Genomic DNA, 23,936 nt, shown 5'->3' on the forward strand with positions numbered 1-23,936 from the left:
AAATGAATGTACCTTCCTCTTAGAGTATACAACAATGTAACCAGTGTACTGTGTGCTCTTAACAATTCAAAAATCAATCTAAAATATGTTGGTAATGACAAATACAGGTAGAGTTTCTCTAGGATTCACATTTGATGTTTTGCAACCTAAATGTCCCATCCTTACTAGGGATGGGTATCTTTAAGGTTTTAACGGTACTACTAATTTTATCGATACTGCTTATCGATCCGGTCTTTTATCGGTACTCTTATCGGTTCTTTTGGAGAGAAAAAAATTAAACGAATTGTGAACAAAATTAACGTTGCTTTTTAAATAAATCATATTTCACATCAAAAGAAACAACAGTGTTTTAACAAATCGTATTAAATAATGTGATGACAGAACTGTAAACAGAACAGCTGAAACTTTAACAAACTAAATAACTCCGTTACCTCAAACGTTACTCGTGGACGGGGCTACAGGGCTACAGAGCTACTAGAAAGACAGTCGGTGCATTTCTCCGTCTGAATGTGGAGCACTTTTGCTAAATGTTTAGACAAATTGCTCGTGTTACCGCCCTTACATGATAAACTCTTATTGCACTTTTGGTGACGAGCATTGTCGACATCGAGACGGGTAAAGTTTAACCACCTCGGAGCGCGTTCTCTCCGCAGTGTGTGTGTTGCTGCATATAGCAGCTGCGTGTGTGTAAACTGCCCCGCCCCCTCGAACACAGACAGGAGAGATCTCTCCTCTGGATTGGAAAGATCGAAAATACAAAAAATAATCATAGACGCATTTTGCAGTCTTTTTGCGTATTAGAAACGGAGTTGGCGAAACTAAAACTGCAATATAATGTTTGTGTAGCAATAATACACATGACATGTTTTTTACATGTCTCCAGTACCGATAAAAAGACCGCTAACGTCGGAGCTTAACGGTACCACGGTCTTTAATAATTCAGCCCCGGGGCTCGGTACCCATCCCTAGTCCTTACCCTCAACAGTGTCTCCTCCATCCTCCTCCATGATGTCATACACTACTCCCAGGACACTGCTCACAACATCAGGCAAATCAGCCGATGTTTCTGATGTGGCAGGGGCAAGGATTTCGCTGGTTAGGATCTGTTCGTTCTGGGCGACTCCAGACTGGAGGATGGTGAGCAGAGCTGTAGTGTGTGACAGGGGGGAGAGGACAGCCGAATACACCAGGCCGTTGTCTTTCACCTCAGACAGCTGGAAGAACAAGCAATATATGCAAGAAGAGGAAAAAAGAGAATTAGTAAATGCCCACAGATGAAAGTTTCATAACAAGATTTGTGCACAACCTGCTCCCAACCCCGGTATCTCTACACCCTTTAAATCATAGTTATTGTGAGATGATGTGTTGAAATCAAACAAAGATTCAATACAATTTGTACTTCGACTTGTCCTTGTATCAAACAGGATGTTATTTATTGATTGTTTCAGTCCTGTATTGATAAGGCCGTGAAATTACTATTACCATACTGTAACAAATATTTTCTGTAATTTGTCTAAAGCAAAACAAAGGACTAGTGATCCATAGAGCCAATGATGTATATTTAGTATGTTAAAGAAAGATCTATTATTCATATGCATCGATCTGTGTATAGAGATCACACTTGTGTGCAACAGCCCTGTGATCTCACCATGTGCAGAGCACGAGCAGACAGCTCCATCAGGAGGTGCTGGAGGGCAGCAGCAGCTCCTCGCTCCTCACTGCCGCTGGAGCACTGAAGCAGCCACGACTCTGTGGAGCTCTGCGTCAGAGAGGAGGCATCCCAGCCCTGCAGCACTGCTTTCAGACACACTTCCAGCGACTCTGGGAGAAGCCTGCGTCTGCGAGACACTGGCTCTACCGTGACGCCACAGATCTGTGTCATGTCACCTGGATGAGTAAGGAAAAACACATTAAAAATTGCATTACTTTGCCAACTTAAGGTTCAAAGGACTCAATTTCCCTTGCCTGACACTTATACATTTCATATCATTTCTGCTGTTGTGTAACAAATACATTCGTAGCATATAAATCTCAACACGGAGAAGATACAAGACATTGTTATGAAGCCTCTTGGGTCTGTTTTTTACGTTTATCCAAATGTTTTTTTGGTTTGTAGTTGTACACGGGGTCTGTCTTATATTAGGCAAATACATATTTGCAAAGAAACAAAGTGAAATCCAAAGACATAGAGCATATACAGTACGATGTATAACATATTTTGGATCTGAATTTGAAATACACACACAACACTGATCACTTTAATATCTCCACTATTTTGGGCTTGGCTGAGTCATGTAGATGTCTACTTCCATGTAACTACTAACCTTGCTCCCACTGCAGAACACCACCTGTGACAGGAAAAGCCAGGCGGTGGAGCCTTTCAGAAGACAGGAGGTATCCAACGTTGGACTTGAATGCAAAGGTCTGTCTGCTGAAGCCTGAGTCTGGCTTTTGAGTGGAACAGAGGTTCAGCAGAGCAATCACAGGGATCACTCTGCCACCCAGCTGAGCGAGGACCTCAGACAGCTTCTCAGTGCCAACATGATCCTCACACTTCATGACCTGGAGGGAGACAAAAGATCAAAGGTGCTTGAATCTGTGGAAAAAGTGACATCCTTTTAACAGCCACTTTGGTAAGTAGCTGCAGTGTTTGAGGTTGGTGTAGATTTATGGTATGATCTGGCTATTTCTGTTTAACCCACAAGATGCCGAATCCTTTTTATGCAACATAAGAAGTAAACTTTTTTTAGTACCCTTTAAGTGGGTTTGCTGAGCTAAATCATATCAAACAAGAACGTGAGAAATTCAGGGAAAGTCCAAATAAACACCATTTATATCCATATTATTTATACATACTTACTAGTATACATGTAATGTGATTTTGTCAAAGTTTGTCACATTGTTTTTTATGACTCAATGGTTATATTTTAAACTTTTCAGTACAGTACAGTAACAGTACTCACCTGGACATGTGATCTACTGTCAATCCAGTGCAGCACAACCTGTCGCTGAAGCAGCATGTCGTGAAGGCCTCTGGGTAATATTTGATCTGTCACATCTGTGGGCAGGTCACTGTTTCCCAAAGAAAGATAGTCCACAAATTGTGACCTGGAGCGTGGACACTCCGAGACAACAAACACCAAATTCCTCCCCTTGCTGGAAGTCTCATCCTCCAATGAAACACTGGGCTTTCCAGCTTGGACAGAGTTCCTCGGCCTGAGAGACAGTTTGGTGGGAGAGGTGATGTCTGGTCTGTCCCACTGGAAGTCCAGCAGGGTTTCTTTGAGTGCATTGTGAACACAGGCAGAATGATTGAATTTCTGCTTCTGCTTTGACGGACACGATTTATCCTTCACGTCAACCTTAGCTTCAAACTCTATTTCAAAGTCCTCAAAAGTCTTGTGACGAAGCTCCTTGAAGTCTGACCCCCTTGATATGAGGCTTGCATTTCGGCCAGTCTTGGATTGGAAGAATTTATAACCCCAGCGCACTTTGTCAAATCCATATTTGTAGCCGAAATGCAGCAGGGTTTGTAATATTCCTCGTTTCAACAGATGATTGTTGACATCCAGTTGCTCTCCTGACTCGTGATCTCTATAATCCACATCGATGACGAACACCAAATTGTGTAAAGCCATGACTTCAGATGAAGTGTGACAGAGTCCTTTTACTCAACCATTAATAATATAAATGTATTTGTCATTTCTGCGGTCATTTATTTGCTAACGAAGGCACTTCATGTTTCCTGCTATTAAGCTAATGTAGCTAGCTAGAGTAACAACAACATATTTTAAATGATCTTCCGTTAGTGTGACACACGAGTAGCGCTCGCCGTTTAATAAAAAAACCTAGCCAGAAATGCATAAAATAAACACCACCGAGTATAAAAAGCTATTAAAATGGCATAAAGTTTAAAATATGACGCTATGCCCGTACAAAAACTCCTCCATATTCGCCATTTTCTCGTGGCCGTCTCTGTCCTTAACCGTTCGCGCTCCAAGAACGGGAGCCTATCCCTTCGCTGTGATTGGTTACATTCCGTTATGACATCAAGCTTATTGGTCGAAACAAGGCGTAAACTAGCCGTTGATTCGCTACAAGTCTCCTGTTAACCTTTTTATTGGGGGACGGCACTGTCAATCAAACCTTAGACTGTATGGCAAATGAACTGACGCCACAACTTGCATTTAAATTTTAAAAGCTTTACTCGTTGGAAAATCGTTATGTAGCCGTTTTTTCAAGATGTGACAGGTAACTTTAGGATCAAATAAAGACTTCTGCCCTTCTCTGAGTTAGAAAGTGAACTATATCTATAAAGTTAACGTAATCTGTACAGCATTGTGTAATACTGCTGTATTCAGAGCATGTAGCCTACTGCATGAAATAGATCCAGACACCATAACAGCAAAGAGAGGTGCAAAGACATTTTCCAAAATAACACTACAGATTTGACAAAGCTTACCAGCTATAATAAGAATGGACAAATCAAGGTAGACTAATATTAGGCTGAGACATAGGCTACTATGTCAGAGGTCAATAAAATAACACATCATTGTATTTATGCCAAGGGAATTTGTTTTGCAGCAGTTGCAGTACAATGTAAGAAAGAATAAAGACCTCAGAAATTGTGCAAATATAAACGTTTGATCAACTCTTCCTGCCCCGGGATATTAATAGGAAAGAGACCAAATAAAAATGGGTAAAGGACTCTTTGGACTTTTTGTATAATGTTGGTTTAAATATGAATAATCACATGCTCTAGTTTGCCAAGTAAAGCAGTGATACAAATTATTTGGCATCCTCAGCCCCTCTGTCTCACTGCCTAAAATGGAAAAACTCTCACTCAGTGTTTGGCTTTGATCTGGAGGTCTGGGTTTTCAATGTTTGCTCATGTTTTAAGCAAATTATGATGCTCTGAGTTTAACCAGAAAAATCACATTGAATTGTGTCCTCAATCTGTAATTAGTTTACCACTTTAATTACACAAAGTACACATTATTATAAATTAGATTGTGCATTAACCTTTCAGAATTTATAATGACAATGTATGCATCATAATTAACCATGATCCAAAATCCTTGAAAAATCATGTGAAAGTAAGCTATACACTGACTGTCAGGTCTTTGTGTTTGGTCATTTTGTCCAAACACATGGACAGTATAAGTGTATCATCTTCAGGGCAAACTAGAAAAATAACGATTTTAGGAAATAGAACACCGGCAGAGGAGGTATGTGGGTCACCTTCTGTTTTGCATCCATATCCACTTCTTTTACAGCACCAGGGGGAGATGAAGAGCTGAGAAAAGCTTTGAAATAGAGTGAAAGATAACAGAAGCTGATGTTCCTGACTCTGCTTTCTGTGTCCTTCCCATAGGTCCTTCCACACCAGACACCCCCTCAGTCATGATACCAGGATGTAGGTCAGGGATGCTTTGAGGAGAATGCTGCGATAGGATATGATCATATGAATGCACAAACAGTGTGTGCATTAATATGCATACATACACACGCATAAATAATCATTGTCAAAGTGTGTAACATAACTATTATGAGAAATTGTCACAGTGAATGGGAAGTAAAACAGACATTAAAGAACATTTCCACCACAAATAGGTGTTCGTTTAATCTGTTCACTTTGTTAATGAACAGTGACTGCTGAGTTCCAAATTGATGTCTTTTCAACTTTGAGATGTTTTGTCATAAAATGTAGTGCCCTTCCTGCTCCTCAGAGGATGATTCCTGATGACCTTGCCGAAGTCCAATACGTTAACATAAATCTCTAAAGTAGATAAGTATTTACTCATAAATGACAGTACACTCAGTAATAGTGGCCATGTTGAGTTGTCAGAACATTTAAACACTTGGAAATAAATGGGAATCTTTTACATTGCTACATGACAACAGAGACATAGAAGTTCAAATAAAAAAGTATACTTTAAAAAAGTCTGACAATGTAAAGCTGCGCCTGACAAGCCAAGTCTGACATGTCCTAAAATGGCCAGCAATTGTATAGAGCATAACTTTTGTTTTCATTTGTTGCAGCAAAGTTGTCTCTTGACTTTTATTCTTCGTGTTATTCTTAAGAAGGTTAAAACGATTCAGCTTGAAGTGAATTGCATACCTTAATTGAAACAACCAGGCACATTTTCATGATACATCCAATGCTATAAATGTCAACAGATTCATCAAATTGTAATTAGGGTAAATGTGTTATTGTGAATTCTGGGACAGAAACAGTACAAACACACCAAAGAACACACCATAATGTTCTCCATGCTGAATCACTCAGCAGATGCTCTCAGTTGGGCAGAGAGGACTCTTTCCAAAGCCAATATGGTACCACATTTTGTATCATACTGACCTGCATATGAGTGCGTATTTACTAGAATAGCCGTGCCAAGATGTAAATACAGTCTTCTATACGTCACAGAAGTGGAACATTCTTCATTGAGTGCCATCTTGAAAACATTTTTCTGATCTGACCCAACAGCCTGGTCTCCTGGCTCGTGTTTGTAATACAAACAAGGCAGAGAACTGGTTTGTTTTGGGGACATTTTCTACTTGTTCTTAGGACATTTTCTAATGATGTGACCCTTATTTAGTGATTCCCAAATTGTAAAAACCTGGTGCACTTAATTCAATGTCAAATAACATAAAAAGAAACATATGTTGATGGAGACAGAGAATAAAAAGACAATATAATAGCTAGATTTTATTATCCAGAAACCAAAATAATGGGAGTGGGGGCAAACTAGATATCATTGTCAATTTTAATTTTAATTTGAGTTGCAAAAACAGAATATCCATTTCACATAAAAGCAAGCAAAGTATACATGTTTTGTACTGCCCGAGGACCTTTCTTATTGCATCAGATGTCTCTATCTTAAAGTCCAGCTTATCAGAGCAGTCTGTGACTCATCATAAAAACAATTAGAAACACTTACTGTTTTAATCTTAAACAAAGTCGGGTATTTCCGATTCCTATTTATGTCCTTGTATGACCTGTTGTATGTGTCAATATTAAAACATGTTTTGGTGTCTCTTTTGTTTACTGATCACACACAACTCATGTTTGGTGGGATTCCTTTAAGCAGTGAACACAAATATAAATACAAACAAACAAAAAGAAAGCGATTTAAAGCAGAAATCAGCAACAAATGACGTTGATTGTCCTAGTTTCTAAAGGAAGCATGAAGGTGCTTTCATTTAAAGAATAAAACAATGGCACATCAAACCATTAAAAAGTAAATGCTTTTCATTTCACAAACTTTAAGCACGAAATATCCAAATATCTGTTCATTCTTGCAGACCATGACAGAGCACTTCCTATATATATATTTAGGTTATTTACAGCTGTTGATCCGAAGAAGATGTTTGCGCTCGGCTCTGTCTCCTCCTGTCTGCTCAGACTCCGGCTAACACACTGCCATTACACTTAAAGTGCACTTAAAGCACTGATGTTGCCTTTCAAACCTCTTGGCATCCCACCTGCAAAGAAGGAAAAAAACATAGGCACTTTAACAAGATTACGTATTTTCAGTCTCCCTCCATCCTGATGCTTTGACGGCTCGTACAGTTTGTTCCATGTTCTTTTTAACACACGGTTACCCTTTTATGCACTCATGTCATCTGTCAGGTTGTTAGCTCTGGCTAAGCCAACACACCATGCACGTCACAGAGTAACATGACCTCCTCTACACTGATTTCCTGCAGATTTTGTTCTTTAACTGATTGGTTAATTAACCATTGTGTAATTCCGTTCCAAAGCTTAAGAAAAAAAGGTGAAAAGCCTTATTGTCCTTGCAACAGGCTTTCATTTTGAGGCAAAAGTCTACAGTCAGTGACACTCCTCACTTTTCATTTTGAAGAAATTGGGTATATAATCAAGCATAATATATACTTCATGCTTTAGGACACTAAGCATCTGTCATGTTTTCCGAATCAGACAGTGAAAGTAATTAGGAGGGAAATATCCTCATACATGTGGTTCATTACAGTGATGCTTTAACACACTCTCTAAACTGCTCTGCCCAAAAACTAGGTTGCTGGAGAAAGAAGGCGGGAAGTGGACGCATGAAGCGGATCAATCTGTCACCCCAAAAGATGACAAATATGTTTTTCTCCTCTCTGTCTATTTCCAAACTGTCCAACACTCCTTTAGCAGAAATACAGTGACGCAAATGCTTCCAGAGTTGCGTCGCCACACGTGAAAACAGGCAGTAATTCTGCAGTGGAAGTGGTTACTCTAAGTATGACAGCTTTACAGGCAAAAGACAAACAATGACTAACGTGTGTGTTTGTGTGAGAGATGAGAGGAGAGGTGAGGAGAGCTATGTGCCACCAGCTGGTGTTTATCCATCCTCTTCATTGGTTGGGAGACAGGAAGTAGCTGTTGTTTATAGAAGTGTGTCAGATGCAGCAGCACGTCAGGGGTTATCATTATGTTTTGCTTTACTTGCCTCTTTTATGCATGATCGTTGAAATAATTGCTGACAATATTTTGTATTTTTGTATTGTCACCCAAAAGCCCAGATATCCTCATCCTACATATCCTCATATTTAATATTCTTCTGTATTCCTTACAGACTCGTACCAACCAGGGAGATACTCAAAATGACCCAAGGAATACAAAATACTAAAAGTCTAAAATGAGATCAAATCAGCTACAAAGACACTCATAATGACAAAGAGACACATACAAACGACAAAATGACCACAATAAGATGCTTAACAACTCAAATGTATTTGTGTCTTGCCACTATGTACTGTAGGCAGGACATTTTGCATGTTTGTGTCCAGGGGCCCATTGTCAAATGCAGACTCCTTTTTGACTGATACTCAAAAACAAAAAACTTGCCGTACTGTTTGTATTTCTTGTTTTTGAGGACTTACAGAACGTCCCTTGTTGGAACCAATGGGCCCGAGTCTAAGTGCCACAGACAGGGTGTAAGGAAGTCAGAAAGTGTTACGTTGTTAAATCCTTTTTGAGGGATTTGCTGGGAATAAGTCAAACCTGTGTCTGCCTCACACTTCATGATCCCTCCAGTTTGTGTACCTCTGGGATTCTCCTCACGACACAAGCATCACAGTCCAACACTTAAACCATAATACGTCTGGAGATAACGTCTCTCACAGATTTACTTAATCAGAGTCTATTCTTAGTCAAGCCTAATGCAACCCAAACAGAATCTAAACTAAACCCCGATTCAGCACCGTCTGCAAGAAGCCGCTCACTCGCTCTCCGAGAAGTCATCATGCATCACTTGTCTCCGAGTGGATTAGGAGAGAAGGCCTGTTAGCTGCAGGAGGGAGGTGTGCAGAGGGCTCTCCTCTCAGCAGCACGCTGGTGTTTGTGGCTGTGTTCACTCATGACATCGTGACATTACTGAAAGTACGTCACCAGCTCAGCTAGCATGCAGTAGACGCAGCATAAATATTGAGTGTTCATGGGTCAGACGTCAGCTTATCTTAACAATAACACTCAAGATGGAGAGCCACTAAAGCTACACATCACCGCCTACTGTCTCCTCACTTCCTGTGCTTAATCCTGACAATGTCTCTCTTACACAGAGGTGGGGGAAGTAGTCATATTGTACTTAAGTAAAAGTAGAAGTACCAGAGTGTGGGAATACTCTGTTACAAGTAAAAGTCCTGCAATCAAAATGTTACTCAGGTAAAAGTAGAAAAATAATTACCATCAAAATATACTTAAAGTAACAAAAGTAAAAGTAGTCATTCTGCAGATAATATATAGGATATGTTTTGATTATAATTATTGATGCATTAGTGTTATCAAAGCTAGTAAAGTGCAGCTCGTTTGAATGACTTTGTGTACTGCAGGGTAGCTTGTGAATTTACTCCAGGTGGAACTAAAGTCTGATTTAACACTTGATTATATTTCACATCATTAATCCAGATCTGTAAAGTAACTAAAGTTATACATAAATATAGTGGAGTAGTAGTACAAAGTAGCAGAAAAGGAAAATACTCAAGTAAAGTACAAATACCTCAACATTGTACTTAAGAACAGTACTTGAGTGAATCTACTTAGTTACTTTACACCTCTGCTCTCACATGACATGGTATTTAACTCCTGCTTTTATCATCCACTCTGGCTCCCTATTGGCTGCAGGGATTTAGGGTCAAACCGCTGACCTTACGATTGAAAAACTCCCATGTACCCCGTGCACAACCAGCTGCTGTAAAACCCATTAGGATCTGTATTTTTTTCTCATTTTAACGTGTTGTTTTTAATAGTATTTTCTTGGCTTTTTAATGTATTTTGTGTGTTAAAATGTGCTTTTAGAAAGTGTTTCTTTTGCACTCTGATTGAATGTTGTTTGGAAAGCACTTTGGATTTCCTTGTTGAAATGTGCATACATCTGTTTTACTATAGTTGACTGAGTTTAAATCAGGTTGTACTACAGTGTAAGTTTACTTAATATACAAAAAGTCTAAATAAGATAACTCATTGGCAACTGATGGTATTTGGTTTTAGCAATTGCACTTTCTTAATAGTGGTTACATAAGAAATGGAAACAGAGAATGACTCAAAATACTTGAAAATATTTATTAAAGTACATATAACAAACATTGTAACATATATGTATAAAGTAAAACAAAAATAAAGTATAAAGGTTATGATTTTCTTTGAAAGTCGAGTAGACTTTAGAAGTCAGAAAGAGCAGTCAAATATCACATCTACAACTCCACTTGGTTATGAACAAAATAAGAGAATAAATAAAGACATTTAGAAAGGCATTGTGTTTGCTCTGTGGAGAGCAGATTTCATTCAGGGTGGAAAAGCTGGAAAACAAGAGCTCGAACTCTTGAAAAGCTTTGTAATGGTTCTCTGCTGCTTCCCATTGCTTACATGCTTAGTCAAAGTATTTACAGTGTGGAAAGTCACAGTCTAACTGAACTCTCTATGGTGGCCGGTCAAGTAGAAAAATCTGGATTGAAACAAAAATTCCTATACATCTTTAAAATGGAAAAAAATCTCGACCAGCTTTTATCATTCAAGTTTTCCTCGTAGACGTCTACAGTAGAAAAGGAATACATTTGAAGAGTGTGTTGGACACAGCGTCACCTGCAACTTTCTCACTCATCATATCTATACAGCAGTTTAACCAGTCTGTGGCACAGGCTTTACAGATGTGCATACTGTATGTTGATATGTTAGTATATAATAAATGCAGGCAGCAGTAGCAGGCCAGGTTGGTTCAGTTCAGTTGGCCTCCTTTGAAGCGGCGTCAAGGTGAAAGGGAGGAACAGGGACCACCACATCTCAGTGGGGGGAGTCGGAGTCACTGGAGTCCAGGCTGGTGTGTGTGGGAGTGGGGGTGCAGCTGTGAGGGGCGGACGGGGGGCAGTGGAGGGTCTGGGTGCTCCGCCTCAGGTTCTCTAGCGACTGCAGGAAGGAGCGGCGCGCCCTCTCCTCCTCCAGGGGGGAGGACCCCTCCTCCTCCACCTCTGCGATCTCAGCAAAGGTGACAGGTTGTGTTTTGAAGCGCGCCTCACGGGGCCTCCGGGAGCGGCTCTTGCCCCTCGCTGGGCACTTGGGGACCGGCAGCTGCTGGGGGAATTCCTCCATGGCCGAGGCCATAAGGTGGGCCGGCAGAACGTGGAAGCCTGAGGCCTCCATGACCATCTGACGCACTGCAGCCATTGGTGGAGAAGAAGCCCAAAATTGATGTGCAATTAGTTGCAAAAAAGTGTGCAGCTCTCAAAATTGTCCTTCCTTGCTATTTCCTATTTCAAGTGTTGCTCAGGAGCAATCACAAAGCAAGAGTTTGTGCAAAATCAATTCAAACAGAACTCCTTAAACCTCCAAGTCCACTGAAGATTACAAGTCTTGAACTGCTCTTCGGTGTGATTCCTCCGCTGATGTCTCTTCTCTCTCTTGTGTGTGTGAATCTCAGTCTGCTGAGGTGAATGCCACCGACAGCTCCAGCTCTCTCTTTTATAGCGGCTCACAACCCACTCACTGTCTCTCTCTCTCTGCTCCCTCCCACTCCCCTCCCTCCCTCTCTGTCACTGCTCTGGCCTTCAGAGCAGTAAACCAGTCAGAGTCACTCCACCAAAATAAACACACGAGGAGAGAATATGTGTGTGTATGCCTGGGTGAGGAAGCGTTGATGAGCTTGTAGGGGTGACAGAGGTTTAGACACAGAAGGAGGGGAAGACGGTGGAGACAGAAATGGAGACGTGAAAAGCAGTGAGACAGATTCAGAATTAGAGCACGGAGAAAAGTGGACCAAACCAAAGTCAAGGTGGAAACACTCAAATAACATGACACGTGTAAATCTGTAGGGGTACATCTCTGCTAGATATATAACTGCTTCAAGCTGAAGGAGTTACAGAGGTGGGATACAATGTTGGTATCTGCAGGGCGTAGAGTTTTTCTGTTGCACTGCATTATATTGGAGGATGTATCTATTGCCAGATTCAGGGAATGTTTGCCTGAAGCTTAAGGGCCTGGGTGAGAACTAACCATCCAAATGAAGGTTAATTCATTAAAGTGTCAATTAAAGAGCCTCAAAAGGTTAGGAAAAAATACTAGGACGCAGTTGCCAATCTATGGAGTGCTAAACATCCATTGTTTGGGATGAATTTACTGATTTTCTTTCCTCACAATTACTGACATACTCGAGCTGGATATTTTATATTTTCAAATCAAATTAAATGTTATTATAACCCAATATAACACAATCCAAATGGGTATCGGTGTCTGTAAAGTTCAACACAACATGACTGAGTGAAGAAATTGCAACCATAGACTGTATATATAGTTTGCAAAATAGACAATTGAAATGACAAACATGATAATGTGAATGCTTAAATTGTTAGTCAAGGAAAAAGTTGTATGGCTCCCAAAGTCAGGACTAAGTAGATATACTACAGCAAAAACAATATTTTTTCTTCTGAAAAATTAATGCAAAGTCAAATTAATGATATGGTTTAAAAGGGGCCATTCACCTTAAAGTTCACCTATTATGCAACATCCACTTTTTCCTATCTCTTCTACATCAACATGTGTCCTCTCTTCTCCATGTCTCTTCTACATCAACATGTGTCCCCTCTTCTTCATGTCTCTTCTTCATCAACATGTGTCCCCTCTTCCTCATGTCTCTTCTACATCAACATGTGTCCCCTCTTCTCCATGTCTCTTCTACATCAACATGTGTCCCCTCTTCTCCATGTCTCTTCTACATCAACATGTGTCCCTCTTCTTCATGTCTCTTCTACATCAACATGTGTCCCCTCTTCTCCATGTCTCTTCTACATCAACATGTGTCCCCTCTTCTCCATGTCTCTTCTACATCAACATGTGTCCCCTCTTCTCATGTCTCTTCTACATCAACATGTGTCCCCTCTTCTTCATGTCTCTTCTACATCAGCATGTGTCCCCTCTTCTCCATGTCTCTTCTACATCAACATGTGTCCCCTCTTCTTCATGTCTCTTCTACATCAACATGTGTCCCCTCTTCTTCATGTCTCTTCTTCATCAACATGTGTCCCCTCTTCTTCATGTCTCTTCTACATCAACATGTGTCCCCTCTTCTTCGTGTCTCTTCTTCATCAACATGTGTCCCCTCTTCTTCATGTCTCTTCTACATCAACATGTGTCCCCTCTTCTTCATGTCTCTTCTACATCAACATGTGTCCCCTCTTCTCCATGTCTCTTCTACATCAACATGTGTCCCCTCTTCTTCATGTCTCTTCTACATCAACATGTGTCCCCTCTTCTCCATGTCTCTTCTACATCAACATGTGTCCCCTCTTCTCCATGTCTCTTCTACATCAACATGTGTCCCTCTTCTTCATGTCTCTTCTACATCAACATGTGTCCCCCTTCTCTCCATGTCTCTTCTACATCAACATGTGCCCCTTCTTCTTCATGTCTCTTCTACATCAACATGTGTCCCCTCTTCTTCATGTCTCTTCTACATCAACATGTGTCCCCTCTTCTTCATGTCTCTTCTACATCAACATGTGTCCCTCTTCTCCATGTCTCTTCTTCATCAACATGTGTCCCCTCTTCTTCATGTCTCTTCTACATCAACATGTGTCCCCTCTTCTTCATGTCTCTTCCACATCAACATGTGTCCCCTCTTCTTCATGTCTCTTCTTCATCAACATGTGTCCCCTCTTCTTCATGTCTCTTCCACATCAACATGTGTCCCCTCTTCTTCATGTCTCTTCTTCATCAACATGTGTCCCCTCTTCTTCATGTCTCTTCTTCATCAACATGTTTCCCCTCTGTGGAAAGAGACTCTGAAAGTTTCAGGAAAAAAGATTCTCTCTCTTTTTGTCCTGATCCATTTCTATAAAAACCTGTCTGAAAATGAGCTGATCATTTTAGCCACTTTATGATGTCATAACGATATTTTGTCTTGTGTAACCATTAGCCAATCACCAACCAAGGTAACCCCCCCCCCCCCCCCCCCTATATCTGAGACCTATACTATATTGATGAAAAACAGTACAATAGGGGACCTTTAAATCACCCTAAAGTGAGCCAGGAGGGAAACGCTGCAGTGTTCATAATGTAAACATGATTGTAGAAGAGATAGACAGCGTCAGGAGGTAATTACAGTCTCTGTGTTGATACAACCAACTCATCGCGTAGGTATGTGTGGAGTATTCACAAACATTGATTGATATAAACTGAAGGTTGAATAAAGAGTAGACAAGTCCACCTGCATCGGATGGCTTTGTAGGAAGAAACTGAAGCACGCTGAGGAAAGCCCGGACAAACTACATCTGGATTTCTTTAGCGGCACAACTGAATATCAAGAGTTTCCTGGAAGATGGTGTTGGACAACATTACCATGAGACATTTGGCATCCATCACATTCACAGACAACAACACATTTCCAAGAGAACAATTGTTGTGGTGTTTCAGCGTACCAAATGAAGACTATGAATAAATGATGTCTGCTTGCACTTTCTTTAAAGGTGGGGTAGGTAAGAATGGAGAAACCAGCTCGAGTGCGCTACAATTTGAAAATACACAGCTGGAAAAAATCTGCCACTTTCTCACAGAGCCCCTCCTCCAACACACACGAACGCGCACATGACCAATGAGGGCACGAGATAAGTTTGTGCACAGATGGAAGGCTGACAGGCAGGTAGGCCATCCAGTTACTTTAGCCGGCTCAGATGATTGGTCGTGCTTTTTACTGCGCCACAGCTTCCAAGAATTACTTTTTTTAATGTATTTATTGTCAAAGCATTTAATGTATTCATTGCTATCGGGATGTTAAGAGCATTAATGGAATATAACAAGTGTTTCTGAAGTGAATTACCTACCCCACCTTTAATAGAATAGGTTATAATACGTTCTCACACTAACGTCCTAATGTCTGTGAAACTTTTGCCACAGTAACCAAAGATAAGTTAACATGCAATGCAATGGAGGGAGAGGCATTTTGGAGATTATAAAAGTGAACAACCCTTTTTCTTTGTGTTCTCGAGAAGCATGAAAACAGAAGTTATGTTGTAATATTCGTCCCCGTAACAATAATCATTTTCTTCAAAATTAACATGATTTCTAAGTAAAATGTATATATGTATCTTCGAAATAGCCATATTTACTTTTAAAGCAACATTTTAAGGGCTGTGTTGTGTCTCGTCAAATTTGTGAGTATGTTTATGTATTTTGTCTGTCATGTCCTGTTTTATTTTGTACTTACCTCTTGTCTTTCATTTCAGGCCCTGTTTCTTCCTCCCCTTGTGTGTTTTTCCCGCCATCATCAGCGTCTGCCCCGCCCCTGATTGTTTCCACCTGTTCCCACTCACCTCATGTTTAAATAGTCCTGTCTCTTCCCTGTCCTGTGTCAGTTGTCTTGTTTGTTTCTCCGAATGGTCGTGCCAAGCCTCAGCTCAGAAAGGATCGCTTTCACTCATGTCAGGTTTTGTTTCTTTTGTTAATTTTGTAGGCTTAAGTTTTTCTTAAGTTCTCTTTTTATTATGCCTAGTTTTTTCCTCCTTGTGAGCGCCTTTTGTTATTTCCAGTACCTACTAAAGAGGTACTACTTAAGAGGGATTACCTGATCTGTGAAATTAAAATTACATTTTTTTTACATTCAAGACCTTGTCTCTGGGTCGTGCATTTGGGTTAATCAGTTTGTGTCGAGATCCTGACAGGCTGTAGTCAAAACATTTGACATATGTTTGAGGTAACTATCTCTAAACGATCTTTCTCTAAAATGCATAAAGAATACATGTAAATCACTTTGAAATGCCTTGTGTTGAAAGGTGCCATATAAATAAAGTTGCCTTGCCTAAAGAAATGTGTGAAAATGTATTTTGAAAATGCAGATGAGACGAATGTCATGTAATGTCATGGACACAGGATGTCACAGCTAACAAGGAAACACAAACTGGAGACTCATCATTAGGCCCAGACTCACATAAGTCAACATGTCACGTCTTCTTAACCGTAACGACTAAATGTATCAGTGTCCTCTCTGACGGGGCCACGTCAGGGCGGTGAGTGACATCAATGTGATGAGGGTCACATTTTCTATATTCTCTTCTGAAGCATTGATCACTTCCCGAGCCATTCAACACACTCATGACTAAGTAATTACTAATATGAAGTCATTTGAACGCTTAAAGAGGTAACTGTATTTGGACCAGGGTTCAATTAAAGAGATTGTAAACATTTGTCTCTACTAATGTGATGATTAGTGTGATCTCTCTGTGTAATTATTGAGCTGTTTTCTTAATTCCACCTATAGGTATCGATTCAGGATGTTGAAAGTGACACTGTCTGTAATGATGTCAAACGATATAGCATAACTGAACTCTCCAGAGCAGTAAAATGCTGTCTGATAGCTTTATAAACCTTTCATCATTACTTTCGTGTCCGATAGGCTTCAAATTCATGGAACTATTACTTCATCGTCTCACCATTTCCTGAAACATCACGTCCCTACCAACACGCAGGGCTTTTTATGGTCTAAATACTCCAATATACTTTATGTATCCTAAAACAAACCTGTAGTGTGAACGTTGTCCTTGACACACACAAGCAAAAGTTAGCTCTGAAATATAGAAAATAATTATAAGTTCAAGTAGGATGTCATTATCTGTGTTTCAGCTCATTAATAACAGTAATAGACTTTATGGTTGCTTTATGTATCTTAAAGAAATGTATGAAATGCACATACATGATAGCAAGGGGATGTATAAGTAAGTGACACACACCTACAGATCATATCATAATCCATAGTTGCAGTTAGTGTCACAGTTGGCAAGGCAACATGTACACAAACACCAGAAACTCAGGAGAGCAAACCCCAGTGTCATCCACAGTCAGTAATATTACAAGAAAAGTTACTAACATTACATTCGCAGTTACTCAAATCAACTTGTAGTATCGTCAACAGTGGCATGTTCACCACGTACGATCAGTCTCACTGCAGTGACAACTTTATTGCGTTTCAATGGCTGACTTCATGATCTTTTCTTTGCCACATTTGAGCTTTCAGGAGTGACCGCATGGTCTATTTCAGATTTCGTCATACATTCCTGGATGCCACCTCAAGATGGTGAGACGGGGATCAGGTCACCCTGTGTCGTGTCGTGTCTTTTCACACACACACACACACACACACACACACACACACACACACACACACACACACACACACACACACACACACACACACACACACACACACACACACACACACACACACACACACACCACACACACACCACACACACACACACACACACACACACACACACACACACACACACACACACACACACACACACACACACGGTAAGTCGCGGAAGTTAACTTGCAAATACCTTGCTCTATTTTGAGTAGATATAAGGTCACTCGTGATCAAGCCAACAGCTGTTTAGTCAAGTGACATCACATGTCATTCCTGTTTAACCATAGGTGTGTGTGTGTGTGTGTGTGTGTGTGTGTGCCCGCTTGATTTTTCACATTATATCATCACCCTTGATTTATCCTAAGTGTTTCGTTACTTGCTTGTTGGGAGTGAGAAGTGTTTTGAGCATGAACTGTGTGTGTCTTTGGGGACGTTGTGTTTTCCTCAAACTGTTGGCCAAGGCTGCATGTGTTGTTCACAAGGACATCAAAACAAAAAACATTAATAAACGTTTGCAGGGCCATGTGATATGGAAAGCTTATTTGGATCATATTAATCTTCCTTCTCTTCCATTGGATTTATTACATACATTGCATGTGGTTTAGTGTCACAAAGAACAACAATTGTGCAACCAACCAATCCAAACAGGCCACTTCTATTTTTAAAGCTTATTTGTGAGCAGTGATATATCCCGGCATCGTTTTTACTGGATCTCTTATGCACATGCAATAGTTATAAAAGGTGTATAAGGTGCATTATTAATTTAATTGCTGATATTTAAAAAAATGCTACACAAAAGTTTAGGACTTTTAAAAGTGCTTGCAACTATGAGATCCGCACTTAATTATGAGCCACTGTCAGTGACATAATATATATATATATATATATATATAAATACTACCGTCCTGGTTATGAAACATGGTTGGAAACAAGGGCATCCGCCAGAAGAGGAATCATATAAAGTGACATTGTAATTAACAAGCAGGTTCGACTTTCACTATGTTTAACTTCATTAGAGTCTAAGAGAGTGTGTGTGTGTGTGTGTGTGTGTGTGTGTGTGTGTGTGTGTGTGTGTGTGTGTGTGTGTGTGTGTGTGTGTGTGTGTGTGTGTGTGTGTGTGTGTGTGTGTGTGTGTGTTCCTTATCCTGTGAAATATCTCTTCATCTCTACTGGATAGATTTGCACAAAACTAAGTAGTGGCATGGTCTTCAGAATATATCTAGTATAACAAGTTATATTCATTTAATCAACACATTGCCTGTATTGGATTTCATCACCACTGTCTAACATTTAGTAAATAATGTACTCTATTATATTCTGACCTTTCCTGTGTTTGAAACTTTCCTTATGGGTGAGTTTTTTTACAATGTATATTTCACAGGTAAGGGATCTGGATCTGAGTATATTTATTAGATACATCTATTTTCATTAATGTTCAAAGATTAAATGTAGGATAGAGGACACACTAAACAACTTTTCTGCAACATAAAGCATTTTCAATATGTTCAGTATCAATTGCAATTGTTTGAATATAGAATAACTCTAGTCGCCTATTGAGTTTTAGTTTGTGAAAAGCGAGTTTTGCTGGTTTGCAACAGAAATAACCCTGAAAATTATATATTTTATTGACAAAAATGTCCAAAATAATGTCTTCAACAAAGTGTGTGGAAGAAGAAAGTGTAAAAAATGAAAGAGAGAAAGAAGGAGAGAGAAAGAAAGTCAAGGAAAACCCATTATCTACGTCCGTGGGTCAGGAGGTGAGGAACACGCCACAGGCAACATTCCCGGACAACAGATCGCCCTCAATGGGACGCCCCTGTTACCATGGAAACCCAAATGTCAGGGGACAGCGAGAGGAGGGGAACCAAAGTTGGGAAGTGACATAACATCTCAGGTACGCTGCTAAAATACATCCTGCCTGATCTACTTAAAATCATGCAGGACAAATATTGTGCAATGATTTTAATTGATATATAAAAAGTTGGAGCAACATGAAAAGACAATTAAAAACAGTTTGGATCATTTAGTACCAGATCTTTTTGAGATTTAGGGCCATTAAAGTGTTCACTGATGCAATATAGCTCATGAAGGTGACTGATTTGCAAAAATCATCAAACTAATATTTTTGAACAAATCTCTTTAGTGTCTGCGAACAAGTCTGTTGAAAAAACGATTGGTCATGAATCTCTGACTTTTTCTAATTTGTTGCCCACATGCTGAACTGCTTTCATGGCTGCCAGCTCTTGGTGCAGCCCCTCGTGTCTCAGGACGAGTTGGAGGAAATTAATACTTTGAAAAAACAAATAGAGAGTGCAACATTTGTCTTCATCTATATATGAACAGTCACGTTTTTGTTGTGACCCTAACCCTAAACCCTAACCCAAGGAACCACAGATTCACACGATTCTGATCTTAGAAGCCTACCTATAAGTGGGACGCTTATGCATTAGGTTGTATAATTAAGTGAATATATAATGTTTGTGTTTTTATGGCACCTCTGACAATTTGTTAACAAAAGCATCATAAAAATAACTGAAGAAACACTTTTTTTGGTACCGACAGGCAACATTATACAAAGTCATATCATAGAGACAGCAGTATAATTTGCCTGTCCATGGCTTTTTACCACAATCTAACAAATGTTAACTTGGTCAGAATTAGTTGGCTTGCTAAAAAACTAAATTACCAAAACATTTAATTAAAAACAAGAGAAATATAGTCACCATATTTCACAACTATATGCTCATTTCAATATGCAGTATTTGACTAACATCACTCGCTGTTGTAGTTTTTATAAAGAGAGTTCGCTTTAGTTCTGTTTGAAAATACACGAGACAGCAACAGAGGTTAGTGTAAAGCAATAAGCTCGTCATTCCCTGGGTTGGCCTGGTTTCCCTGCTCTCCCTCTGAGGCTGAGTCAGGAAGACGCCATAGGGACAACTCGGTTATTTATAGACTGGGAGACTGGGAAGGATTCCCATCCCGGAACACAGGGTCTCTTTACGCTGAACAACCACATGCATACTCAATTAAGTTTTCAAGTGTCACACATGTAATGCAATGTAACATAGAAAATAAAACGTTTTGCTACGATCTTTATTCAGGAAAAGCATACATGTTCCTAATCCGCGTGAGTACTTGGCATCAGTATGCAATTGTTATGATCCAATCACAAATGGACAGCTTTAAGTAGAGAGGTGAATGCACTCGAGTAGCACTGAGGTCTGATTCCTCAGATCCCATCAATAGGTGTTCCCCTGATTACAATTATTTTAAAAATGGTGCTCTGTGCTGCATATGGCCAAAAAATGTTAGCATTGTGTAGGCGAATGTGTACTAGACCACATGGAAGGATGTCCTCTGCGTAGACTAGACATCGCTCAGTTGCTGTAGATCATATTTCAATTTAAGTCAATGCACAAAACCTGAAGACATGCAACTTTTTCCACATTTGCAAAGTGTCAAGTCTCTTTCAAATGTGGTGTTTTGATTGTTATTGATTTGTATTGCAGTTTGTTTGATCTTGGGGTTGATCTTTTTCCACTCATTAATACACAGAGGATTAGGGTCAAACTGCTCTGTCAGGGGAGCTGTATACTTAGTCTTGATTGGAGGCTGCTTAGAGTTGATGTCTTCTCTTTACTAAGGGTGTTTCTCAATGTCGAGGAGGCTTGCTTGGTAGCACATGTACCTCCGAGTCAGTTGCTTCAGAAGCGAGGCAAGAATCCTTCCTTGCCACGGAAAACGAAGTATGGTGGAACAGGCGTCATATGCGAGGCCCCGCCTTAAATGGAGCGCGATTTCCACCAAAGATTTGGAAATTGGTCCGTGCGCAAAGCATTGTGGGGATTTTAAGACCGTGTGCAGCCTTGACACATGTGCAGCCTCGACATTTCCCACAACGAAGTACGCCGGCCTCGGTAGAATTCCAAGTATCCTGGACATTGGAACAGTCCTTTGGCGGCACTCGATGACGTAGTATCCTTGAAATTGTGGCTCTGGAGCAGCCTTCCCCGACATTGAGAAACACCCTAAGTATTCCTATAACTGATCATGAGAGAGACATAGGTCTTGAAAAAATAAATATGAGTCTACAATGTTACAATGGCATTAGCAACCAGAAAAGGACACCAGTAAGGACAAACAGATGAGAATGCTGCGTGGGGTCTGGGTGCCGTGTTGGCGGGACGTTGCGCGGCTCGCTGCTGCGAGGAGTGGTCAATGTGAGCTGGGTTCATTTCCTGCTTGCTGCGTGGGGTCAGCGAGACATCGCGAATGGAGGCGGGAAGGGGGGGGGGGGGGGGGGGTGCTGAGGGGGCTGCAGCACCCCCATCTGCGAGGCACCACTAGCACCCGCACCCCCAAACGCGTCACAGTTTTGCCACTGAGAGAGTGTGTGGGTGTGTGAGGAGCTCCACGGATTGGTCCATTTGGGTATGGGCGCGTCACTGTACCCAGGAAGAAAAAGAGAAATCTCCAACGAGGCGTTCTGGAGCAGCATACACTGTGCTAGAGTTTTACTCGCTACAGGGTGTACTTTGAGGGTTTCTGACTCTGCAGACCGTTTACAAGCAGAAAAAGCTACAAGGGGACGGGTAATAACTGGAAAAGCATGACATGGGACCTTTAAGTATAATTGTGGTCAATGATCCAATAATAGGAGCATGCTTTCAGGGGACCAATCGCTGCGACCAAAATTGTCCTGCAAAAACGCTCTGTATTTAGTAATCATAGCACAGATACAAAGTATTCCCTCTGAATCGGCGTATCCACCGTTACCACAGGATGCCACTCGTGACGTGTATGAGTGCGAGAGGTTACTGACAGCCGCTTGAAGTCACACAGGAAAGACGTGACCTCACAGGTCAGGGGGCGGATCCCAAATATGTGGGAGAGACCAACTGTGGCTGCGTTTTCCATGAAATCCAAAATTAGAACAAGGCATTCAAGTACAAATATGAAGGATTGACACATACAAATGCTACTGCTTTTCACCAAAAAAGGAACAGGAAAGATTATTGTAAAGCTTGTTAGTTTGACCCCAGAACATTCCTTTAAAAAATAAAACAGCAACAGCAGATATTCCAAATAGAGTGATATGTTTAATGTAGCAAAGCACACCTAATGTACAAAACAGGCTATCTTTGAAGGTTATATAAAGGCAAATGTGTTCAAAGGTAAACCTGTTTACTTCCAACTTGTACAAAAGGCTGAGAAGAGGACGGAGGCTGGAAGGGAGGAGGAAGAAAAGCTTGCAACTCTTTGTCCTAAGTCCTAAGAAACAATGTTATTATCAGCAATAGACTGATATGCATCTAAAGCCCAGCAGCTAAACGCAAGTCTAAACATTTAGAGTTAGGTTGGACCAGAGAGAGGCTGCTGCAAGATGACCCAAGCGACAAGACAACTTGACTTGAAAAGGCAGCGATGGAAAGGTGATGATGAAGAGGAGGAGGCACAGTTTGTTTATTTTTTTTAACAAATTGTACGGTGTCCTTGGGTGTCATGAAAGGCGCCTAAAAATAAAATGTATTATTATTATTACAGTAGTGGAGAGAGAGCTAAAGTCATGAAGCCGGTGGAGGAGAGGAGCTTGAAGTGAATCGTTCCCAGAGTAGCTTCCCAACAAATCGCAGTGCGACTTTAACTTCACAAAAGGCTAACTCTCACACACACACACACACACACACACACACACACACACACACACACACACACACACACACACACACACCACACACACACACACACACACACACACACACACACACCAACACACACCCACACACACACACACACACACACACACACACACACACACACACACACACACACACACACACACCACACACACACACACACACACACACACACACACACACTCAATTTGTGTACCATTTGCCTTGTTGTTATTGTTGTGATACACTTTAGGGGTTTTAGCTCTACAAAGGAAGGCATGATTTCGCTGCAATAAAAACTAACCTGATTTATTAGTGTTCCAACACCTGCAGCTTTTCCACTATAGAGAGCATGATTGGGACTGACACTCGCAGTAAAGTTGAAAAACCTTCAGAGGAAGAACAAACTTCAGTAATTGCTAATGCTTTTGAACTGTATACAAGTGGCATTAACAGTTCCCGACTGGAAGAAAACAAGTGAACGTCCCCGAAAGGTCATAACAATAACTCGAAAAAAAGCTATCAACGTGTTTTTGTACATCTTTGTAGCATCCATGTTGTTTCCACAAATCTCATGTACACACCAAAACGGAAAAAACTACTTTCCAATCAGGAAACGAGA

At 40.6% G+C, this 23,936-nt stretch overlaps 3 protein-coding genes and 1 long non-coding RNA gene across 6 annotated transcripts in view; 1 reads left to right on the top strand and 3 right to left on the bottom strand.

The window, feature by feature from the left end:
• The window catches only part of ticrr (TopBP1-interacting, checkpoint, and replication regulator), a 28,947-nt gene extending 24,938 nt beyond the window's left edge, over window positions 1-4,009 (bottom strand). Inside the window, exons 1-4 of one of the 3 annotated variants that reach the window (XM_034233328.1) lie at window positions 2,964-4,009; window positions 2,325-2,562; window positions 1,649-1,887; window positions 977-1,214 (exon numbers count right to left, since the gene is read on the bottom strand). In XM_034233328.1, the coding sequence (XP_034089219.1) occupies window positions 977-1,214; window positions 1,649-1,887; window positions 2,325-2,562; window positions 2,964-3,638 (1,390 nt within the window). In that variant the 5' untranslated portion in view covers window positions 3,639-4,009. The remainder of the gene's footprint in view (window positions 1-976; window positions 1,215-1,648; window positions 1,888-2,324; window positions 2,563-2,963) is intronic. The other 2 variants (XM_034233327.1, XM_034233329.1) reach the window with 2 other exon arrangements.
• Window positions 2,449-5,610, top strand: LOC117557477. Its single transcript, XR_004570726.1, has 2 exons — window positions 2,449-2,633; window positions 5,375-5,610. It is a non-coding gene; the product is annotated as an uncharacterized LOC117557477 (long non-coding RNA).
• A 1,115-nt stretch (window positions 5,611-6,725) lies between these two features.
• The window catches only part of alkbh3 (alkB homolog 3, alpha-ketoglutarate dependent dioxygenase), a 34,458-nt gene continuing 17,247 nt past the window's right edge, over window positions 6,726-23,936 (bottom strand). Inside the window, exon 11 of the mRNA XM_034233324.1 lies at window positions 6,726-7,488. The gene's annotated coding sequence lies outside the window, so the exon portion shown is untranslated. The remainder of the gene's footprint in view (window positions 7,489-23,936) is intronic.
• On the bottom strand, window positions 10,551-11,949 carry cunh11orf96 (chromosome unknown C11orf96 homolog). The gene has a single exon (XM_034233325.1). It carries the CDS (start codon window positions 11,666-11,668, stop codon window positions 11,288-11,290), a length of 381 nt encoding a protein of 126 aa, XP_034089216.1. The 5' UTR covers window positions 11,669-11,949; the 3' UTR covers window positions 10,551-11,287.

The sequence above is a fragment of the Gymnodraco acuticeps genome, unplaced genomic scaffold (assembly GCF_902827175.1).
Source record: "Gymnodraco acuticeps unplaced genomic scaffold, fGymAcu1.1, whole genome shotgun sequence".
Taxonomy (NCBI): Eukaryota; Metazoa; Chordata; class Actinopteri; order Perciformes; family Bathydraconidae; genus Gymnodraco; species Gymnodraco acuticeps.

Coding starts and splice junctions, on each gene's coding strand:
- cunh11orf96 (XM_034233325.1), bottom strand. CDS start 11,668: ATGGCTGCAGTGCGTCAGATGGTCATGGAGGCCTCAGGCTTCCACGTT.